The following is a 10102-nucleotide window of genomic DNA, read 5'->3' as shown; positions in this document are numbered from 1 at the left end:
TCTAGTTGTACTGAGCATAATAGTTTGTCTAAAAGTGTAAGGAATGGTGAAAAATACTGCCTCAAATTTCAGTTTTACTAGTATTCAATTTTCAGGACTTACAGCTGATTTCCTAATGCTTGCAAAGTAAAACTTTTGTTGGCTTGCTTGTTTTGTTTGTATAATTGTTTATACAAGCTATGTAAATAAGACTGACATCTTTAAACAATATATGTAGGCATAGTTTAACCTGTATATATTATATTTGAATTTATTTGGGTGTTATCCTAATGATTGTACAATATACAAACAAAGCAAGCAAGCTAACCAAAGTTTTGTTCTACATGCATTAGGAAATTAGCTGTAACAACTTTTAAATCCCCATGTTAAGTGATGTTTTTTAAGGTTAGACACTCAAACATCCATTACACAAGATAAGGTTAAATGACAATATGTAAGGGGACATAATAACAGGAAAAACATATGTAATATTAAAGATTTGTAAGGATTCCGCATAACCCAGTGTCTTGTCTACTTTTGCTGTAAGTCACAGACTCAACAAAAATGGGGAAAAAATATAGATACTATCTTTAAAATTTAAGAAGCTTCTGTCCAAGTTTGGTAAAAATCCAAACTTTAACTGCAGACTGTATGTATTGTTAACTGGTGTTAAGTCCATGTATAAGTAAAACACAGAAGAACAGGAAATAAATCTGACAAATTTTTTATCTTAATTACTAGCTTTTGATCATAAACAAGCTTCTGTTCAAGTTTGATGCTAATTCAGGACAATTTAAGAATGTTACTAGAATTTTTCAAACTTTAACCACAGAGAAAAATTTACTGTTTCTTGGTTGAAAAACTTAAAGTCCATTTATAAGTAAAATATGGTTAATAGGATTTCTTTTTTTCAAAATTTACTTCTGGATGTTATCTTATGAACATAAACAAGCTTCTGTCCAAGTTTGGTACAAATCACGGATAGTTTAAAAGAAAGTTATTAAAATTTCAAAAACTTTACAACAGATACATATGATCCTAATCAATTTGAGATTCTGTCCAACATCTTGACATGGTGCCTGAATAAGAGGGGTAACAGGCCTACTTTTGTAGATTTAACTTGATTTCTCAACCACAACATTGATTATAGTATAAGGTTTTTAGGGGATATGCTTTAACAACTTACTGTGCTTATGCAACAGTTCATCAATTAATATAGACAAAAATTAAACAATCATAGAAGCTATCTTAACATTATGATCAGCAAGGCCTGAAAACTTCTTTTTAAATAATTTTTTTAATAAATAAGACTGTGTTGAAGAAGACTTGTTTAATTGCCAAGGAATTTTTAGTTTAAATTCATACAAAAGATTGCTTGACTGAATAGGTAAGACATACATTTAAAATTAAAATTAAATCATTTATGTCCCTATTGTGCACTCTTTTTAAACATATTTTCAATAGGTTATAATATTATCTACCTATACAGTTTTTTATTTACATTGTGTAAAACTGTCATTTGAATAGTTATTTACTACCTTTATCAGGAAAACTTAATATAATACCATGAAAGAATATATCAAATTGTTGACCTATCTGCATTTCAAACCTTGGGTATTTAAATTTTATCTCACTTTTTACACATAAGTTATGTATTACCAACACAACAAAGTGACATAGAATAATTTGGACAACAAAATGGCGTTTTCTCAATCCATTAAAAAAAGTCAGATACCTATAAACTGTCATCTATGCGATACTGAGAAAAACATCAGGTGGAAATGTATTGACTGCGAACTTCTTATATGTGATAAGTGTAAAGATGGAAGACATCTTAGAATTAAAAATGCACAGGAACATAAGGTCATAAGTATCAAAGACATTGGTTTATACAGCGGAGAATTGGATTTTACAAATATTAAATGTCCAGACCATGCTACACAATCTTGTTGTCTTTTTTGTAAGATTTGTGACAGTCTTGTATGTCCGACGTGTGTGTCCAAAGTTCATAAGAAACATGCAAATGACTTAATCGAGATCAGTGAAGCCTATCATATGAAAAAAGAAAGCCTTAAAGAAGGACAGATTAAATTTCAGATGGAAGAAAGAAAAGCAGGCACAAAAAAAGAACAATTGGTAAAGCGTAAGGATGTTGAAAAAGCAAAACACAGCAAAGTTATCCAAGATATTCTGAATCATGAAAATATGTTGAAAAGTGACATTGACAAATATATTAAAGAATTAAAAGATGAAGTTGATGAAAACCTGAAAACTATTTTCAAATCAATTGACACAGATCTTAGTATTGTTTCACAATCAATGAAACTATCTAATGAGAAAAACAATAAAGTTGAGGAATTAATAAAATCCACTGATGTTGCAAACTTTTTTTCTGACGCCAGGAGATTGGAAAAATCAATGGAAGCATCAGTACCAAAAACAAAACCATCATACAATTCCATTCCAAAGTTTGTTCCAGGGGAGATAACTCAGTCTAATGTTGGAGTGCTACAAAGTGAAGAAAGTTCAGAGGAATTAGGTGTTTCATTTGATATTATTCAAAAGTATCAGACAGAGTTAACTGCAATATTAGATATTGTTCCTTGTGTTGACAATTCAGTTTGGATTAGTTCAAATTTAGATAGTTGTCTTATTAATGCAATACCTAAAGGCAAAGAACTCAATGTGGTATCTACCTTTAACATTAAGGTCTTTGGTATGGCAATAACTTCACCTAATATTATCCTTCTATCTGTTGGTGAATCCAGACTAAAACAACTCAATATTACCACTGGTAAACTGTCTGACACTGTATATGATGTGAGCCCGTTAGTGTCTACTTCCATCCACATTACCAGTGATAATAAAGTTATAGTAGGAGGTAATGATGATGACCTAGGAAGAAGAGCTGTTTTTATAATGAATGAACAGGGAGACCATGAGACTGTGTATGAACATGATAAACATAATCAACCTATATTTACCTACCCAAGGAGTATAACAAGTACTAGTAATGGGAATATACATGTGGTGGATTGTGATCCTGGTAAAGAAGGTAGAGTGGTAGTGTTGACAACAGGTAGTGGTGTAATAAATTCATATAAAGGCCATCCTGAAATAAACAAGAACTCACCATTTCAACCAAACATAATAGTGACAACACCAAGTGACAATGTCATGGTGGTTGAATTAGCTACTTATGTCATACATATTCTAGATAATAAGGGAAACCTTGTGTCATGGTTTGACACTGAAGACATAGGAATACTATGTCCAAGCTCCCTGGCATTCACTCCAACAGGGCAACTCTATATAGGATGTAGTAAAAAAGAAAGCAGTACAGCTAAGGAAGCAAAGATTTATGAAGTGACTTGTTCAGAATGTTAAGAAAAACATGCTTCTCATAATTGATATAGACTTCTAAACACTTGATATGTGATAAACATTGTATTATCAAAAACAATTTTATTGTACAACCAATTTTTAATTACAAATTCACTATTATTCTTTTTTTTTTAAGAAAAAACAAACATGGTGTAACAGTACTATAGCATATATGTGTCAAACAAAAGTGGTTCTGTTAAACTTGGTTAATATTCTTTATTTGCAAAACATACAAGAACCAATTTTGGTTATGGCAAATACATTGGCAAAACAAACATGATCAAACATAATGAAAACTCGACAATATTATAAGAAATATGATAAAAACAGTTACTGTTCTCCTTTCCTCAGTTCTAATGACTCTTTAATAAAAGAAACAACTGCTTTTACATCATTTGGTGTTGATGTATTTAGTATAATCACAAGTTTATCAGTAAAATTAAGTGTATTAAAATTAACATATTTTTGTATATAATATTTTAGAAAGATTTCTCTTTTATTTTCATTTATTTTAATACAGTTAAAGAAAAAATGAAATTCATCATCTAATATATTATATATTTTACATTTTCTTTCATTTCACGATATTTTGGTATATCGTCCAGTTTCTATTTAAAAAGAGACAATGATCACTTATTCTAAATTTGGTTAACATTTTTCTTGTTTCTATACTTTCGTGTGATAGGTAGTATTATATTTGGTTATTATTTTCACAGCAGTAACAATATTCAGTTGGTTCTTTTTCAATATAAAAAAGATGATGTGGTATGATTTCCAATGAGACAACTCTCCACAAGAGACCAAAAAGACGCAGAAATTAACAACTATAGGTCATCTCACTGCCTTCAATAATAAGCAAAGTCAATACTGCATAGTCAGCTTAAAAAGGCCCCAAAATGACAATGTAAAACAATTTAAACGAGAAAACTAGTGGCCTTATATATTTTATACTAGAGGCTCTCAAGAGCCCGTATCACTCACCTGATTCTATTTGAGTTTGTGAAATCATATAAAAAAAGATAAAATTTGGCTACAAAGTAACAAAACTTGGCCAGCACCTCATTAAGAAAGGAACATTTATGCTATGTTTGGGTTCATTCAATTCAGTGATTCTCTAAAAGAAGACATTTGTATGTATTTTCCATAGGGTCCTATGTTAAACCAAGTCCCCTGCTGGCCGCCATCTTGAATGATGGATCTGCTACAAAGTAACAACACTTGGTCAGCATGTCATAAAGAACATTCATGCTATGTTTGACTTCATTCCATTCAGTGGTTCTCTCAGAGAAGACATTTTTATGTATTTCCCATTTGGTTCTATGTTAAACTAAGTTCCCAGCTGACAGCTATCTTGGATAATGAATCGGCTACAAAGTAACAACACTTGGTCAGCATGTCATAAAGAACATTCATACTATGTTTCGTTTCATTCCATTCAGTGATTCTCTAAAAAAAAGTCATTTGTATGCATTTCCCGTAGGGACCTTTGTTAAACTAAGTCCCCTGCTGGCGGCCATCTTGGATGATAGATTGGTTACAAAGTAACAACACTTGGTCAGCACCTCATAAGGAACATTCAGGCCATGTTTGGTTTCATTCCATTCAGTGGTTCTCCAGAAGAAGTTCAAAATGTAAAAAGTTAACGCCAACGAGGGACAATGCCGGAAGAAAAGTGATGAGAAAAGCTGAGCTAAAAATGAATGAAAAACAGATATGTACCACATAACCAAGTCCAGTAGGTGGCCTTGTGTACAGGTCCAAATTTATGTGCAAAGCCACATTCTACCTTCAATAGAACGTTTTGTGCAATACATTTATTTAACATTTTGCAAAACTAAATCTATACTAAAATGTACATGTATAGTCAGTGTTCATTTTATTTGATCTGAGCTGACTGTTCAAATTATCAAAATAAAGAAAAAAAGAAAAAGAAACTCATACTTTGAAAGTCATTCATTCTATAGGCAACTTTTTTCAGTGCCACAGCTTTCTTGTCTCTAAGCCTGTGCCACCATGCATTTGCCTGACTGACTGACTGGGTCTGTTGTGAGAAAAACCTCATCTGTCAGTAATGCCATTTTATGGTAGGATAATCAAGATTTCTTTTACACATTTATCATGTTTATCAATATCAAGTATTTGTGTTTGAAGTTAATGTGGCAAACAATAAATTACGGTTATAAACATCAAAGTCAACTTCAAAAAGCAAATTTGTATATATCATAATTAGAAAACAGTCAAATCCACTCTAAAAAACAAAACTGAATAATTGTACTTTATCTTGTAAAAAAAATCACAGAAGCTCTTCTTATGGGTAAAAATACCATTCTCCACATGCAGCACATACTGTTTGGAAATATCCAACATTTTTTTTTAATAATTTAAAAGAAGGTTAGCCAAATAGAAATTAAAACAAGTTTTAAACTAGCAGGGTCAACCTAAAATGTATGCTCTATGAGCAACATATTGATGGATGGATAGATGCATGGCTATTTAATGTCCAGTGGAAAGTTAAATCCATATTCAGGATTTGAAAATACTAATGCAATAGGAATGAACCCTATTCTTTACAAGACCGACACACTGAGTCAGATTCATTGATCCATGAAACAAAACATAACCAATAGTATGGCTTTAAAAGTCATAGTCATCTTGATACTCTTTTCTTGGTTTTGAACTGGGTTTCAGTAACTGAGTACTCATAGATTTGTGCTTTGTGTTGTTTGTCTGATTATCTTTATGTTTCGTGATTTCTTGTGCTTGTGTCAATCTGATTTTTAACAGTTTGTTCTTATGATCTGCTTTTACATCACCGAGCAAGGTAAAGAAAGGGTTGATCATTTGCAAACATGTTTAACCCTGCCACATTCTGTATGTTTTTGCCCCAAGTCAGGATCGTGTAATTCAGTGGCCATTGGTCTAGTTATTTTTTTCAGTTATTTTTTTTTTTTTTTCCAATTGTTTTATATAAAGTCACTTAAATTGTCTTACATTTTTCATGATGTCAAGGCATTTTATATATAGCTAGTATTAGAACCAGATGCTCCGCAGGGCGTAGCTTTATACGACCGCAGAGGTTGAACCCTGAATGGTTGGGGCAAGTATGGACACAACATTCAAGCTGGATTCAGCTCTAAATTTGGATTGTGATTTAATAGTTGACACAGCATAGGTTTCTGACACAGAATGAATGTGTTCTAATGAACTTAAAATTTTTGTTTTCTCTTAGAGCAATTCACTATGCTGTTGAATATTAATCCTCTCAAAAAAATGTTTGAAGAATTTTTCATTTTATTTATGAAATTTCAAATGAGAAAAATTGAACCAAATTTTTTAATCATATCCCCCTTTCCCTTATTCCAAAACTAATCTCAATTAAAATATTCTGATGGAGTTTGCAACAATAACTACTCATTTAAATACATCATAAAATATTAAGATGTAAAAAACCTGCTTGTTATCACTGAATGGTAAAGATTATTTAAATTTATCAGTTGGTAGTAAAAAGTGAATATACATTGTATATTGTATATCACAAAGATTTAAGTTGATTCTGGACAAAGAAAGATAACTCCAATTAAAAAAAATTCTTGCAATAAGATATGTCTTGCCTACTATTCTGGACAAAGAAAGATAACTCTAATTAAAAAAAATTTAGCTATTTCACAATATTGTGAAATTAGATATTTCTTGCCATTGCACAATACTGTGCAATTGAAAAGACTTGCTATTGCACAATACTTAATATAATAATTTTAGATCCTGATTTGGACCAACTTGAAAACTGGGCCCATAATCAAAAATCTAAGTACATGTTTAGATTCAGCATATCAAAGAGGCCCAAGAATTTAATTTTTGTTAAAATCAAACTTAGTTTAATTTTGGATCCTTTGGACCTTAATGTAGGCCAATTTGAAAACGGGACCAAAAATGAAGAATCTACATACACAGTTAGATTTGGCATATCAAAGAACCCCATTTATTCAATTTTTGATGAAATCAAATAAAGTTTAATTTTGGACCCAGATTTGGACCAACTTGAAAACTGGGCCAATAATCAAGAATCTAAGTACATTTTTAGATTCAAACAAAGTTTAATTTTGGACCCTTTGGGCCCCTTTTTCCTAAACTGTTGGGACCAAAACTCCCAAAATCAATACCAACCTTCCTTTTATGGTCATAAACCTTGTGTTTAAATTTCATAGATTTCTATTTACTTATACTAACGTTATGGTGTGTAAACCAAGAAAAATGCTTATTTGGGTCCCTTTTTGGCCCCTAATTCCTAAACTGTTGGGACCTAAACTCCAAAAATCAATACCAATCTTCCTTTTGTGGTCATAAACATTATGTTTAAATTTCATTGATTTCTATTTACTTAACCTAAAGTTATTGTGCAAAAACCAAGAATAATGCTTATTTGGGCCCTTTTTTGGACCCTAATTCCTAAACTGTTGAAACCAAAACTCCCAAAATCAATCCCAACCTTTCTTTTGTGGTCATAAACCTTGTGTCAAAATTTCATAGATTTCTATTAACTTAAACTAAAGTTATAGTGCGAAAACCAAGAAAATGCTTATTTGGGCCCTTTTTGGCCCCTAATTCCTAAAATGTTGGGACCAAAACTCCCAAAATCAATACCAACCTTTCTTTTATGGTCATAAACCTTGTGTTAAAATTTCATAGATTTCTATTCACTTTTACTCAAGTTAGAGTGCGAAAACTAAAAGTATTCGGACGACGACGACAACGACGACGACGACGCAGACGACGACACCAATGTGATAGCAATATACGACGAAATTTTTTTCAAAATTTGCGGTCGTATAAAAAAAGACCAAATACATATGATGTTATATTGACCAGTGAACTGTGAAAATGTGGTCAAGGTCAAATGAAACCGGCAAGACTGATATGTACAATCTAACAACATTTTGTACAATCATTCCATACACCAAATATAATGGACCTACTGCTTACAGTATTTGAGTCTTGAGAAATGAACTACCGTAATCACATAACTTTAACCTTGATCATTGATCCATCAAGTGAGGTCAAGGTCAGGTGAACCATGACTGATGAACATGAAAACTTTTCAAGGAACCTAATATATATCAAATTCTGTTATCATATGTGGAGTAAAAGAGAGAAATTCAAATGACAAAAAAAGCAAGGTTTTTTTTAACAGTCACTGATTAAGGAAAAATCAGGTCAAGTACAATGGATATGGAAATATGGCACTATGGCAAAGGGAAACTTCTTAACATAATTCATACTTCTACAAACTATGAAGCTTCCAGGTCAATTACCCTCTGAAATATAAAGATTTATACAAAAAAATGCAGCCATGCACTGCAATCACAGCCAAATGGTAAGCCCACCCATGAATCCTTTTGTCTCATGAGTCATGATTACATTTTTGTCACATTATCTCTCAATCATAAAAACTTGTGCTAAGACAGTAACTAAATGGTAAATGCAAAAAAGTCATAAAAAGTTGCCCTGGGGATTATTTTATTTTTCCTAGCCAGTCAATAAATAATTTTGTGTTACAAGATGCAGAATGAGAATATTTTTATCTCAAGACATGATCAATTCTATTCCATTCAAACAAGTCTAATTCCTTAAATGTATCCCACAGTTTATATTGATACTAAAATATATAATCCAAAGATCAAAAAGACCAAGATGTGGTGGAGGCTTTAGCCTAAATTAATGTCAGTAATGATACCTGTTCTATTTTTTGTTGATCATGATAATAAATTTTGCCTATCCTGCAACAAATTATATCATCAACAATACTGTAAAAACATTAAATTTCGTGGGTTCAAACTTCGTGGTTTTGTCTCTACATAAGATTTCATTGGGATTTGATTTCATGGTTTCCAGTAAATGGAAGTGATATTATACATGTATGTAGGTTAAATATTAGTGGGAATTTTTTAATTTGGTGGATATCTTCTTTCCACGAAATACACGAAATTAAATCGTCCACGAAAATTTCTGCTTTATCAGTCATGACAGTATATCAATAAATGGATTTTTACACCCTATCATTCTTTTCTTTTCAATTAATGAATGGCATGGGTAATTAAATGGAAGCCTGATAAATTATAGTGGAATTTGAAACTTTAGATTGCAAATTTCTTGAATAGGACCTCAATGTATCAAATAGGTGGAAAATCTATTGAAGGTCACATATTTTTATAGATAATTTTCACAAATCCAGTTGGCTGTGTTCAGCAGTGTGCACCAGAGGAAAGGGATAATTATTTCTTTAGACAAGCGTACAAATCATGAATCACTGTACATGTAAACAGTATAAAATATAATACAAAGATTTTTGTAAAATACATAGATATTCTAAGACTTACTTTTGAACCCCTTATGTACATACATTTAATGTATGTCTATACTTATACATGTACCATCAATAAATTTGGTTAAAACAGAAGTCTCTGGAAATTGACTAACTTTCTCTATGATGTTAAATCTTTTTCAGTTTTTAAACTTTTTTTCTAGATTTGTTTGTTAGAAAATTTGATTTAAAAGTGATATAGAATACATTTCAATTCATCCAAAGATTTTATTGTTTAAAAAAAGGGAATGGATAAAGTTTCAGCCTATACATATGTATAAAAATTCTTTCCAAAACAAGATGGATAGAATATATATAATATAGTTGTTTTTTACATTAATGTAATTTTTTTGTGTATACATACATAATTATGTAATATCC

General features: G+C 31.2%; 1 protein-coding gene across 1 annotated transcript; it reads left to right on the top strand.

Annotated features, from left to right (window-relative positions):
* Positions 1-1668: 1668 nt before the first annotated feature.
* LOC134715530 (uncharacterized) lies at positions 1669-3441 on the top strand. Its single transcript, XM_063577766.1, has one exon. It carries the CDS (start codon positions 1678-1680, stop codon positions 3364-3366), a length of 1689 nt encoding a protein of 562 aa, XP_063433836.1. The 5' UTR covers positions 1669-1677; the 3' UTR covers positions 3367-3441.
* The last annotated feature ends 6661 nt before the right edge of the window (positions 3442-10102 follow it).

Source organism: Mytilus trossulus, chromosome 4 (genome assembly GCF_036588685.1).
Source record: "Mytilus trossulus isolate FHL-02 chromosome 4, PNRI_Mtr1.1.1.hap1, whole genome shotgun sequence".
NCBI lineage: Eukaryota > Metazoa > Mollusca > Bivalvia > Mytilida > Mytilidae > Mytilus > Mytilus trossulus.
The sequence above is the reverse complement of the archived record's forward strand: the minus strand, read 5'-3'. Positions and strand labels throughout refer to the sequence as shown.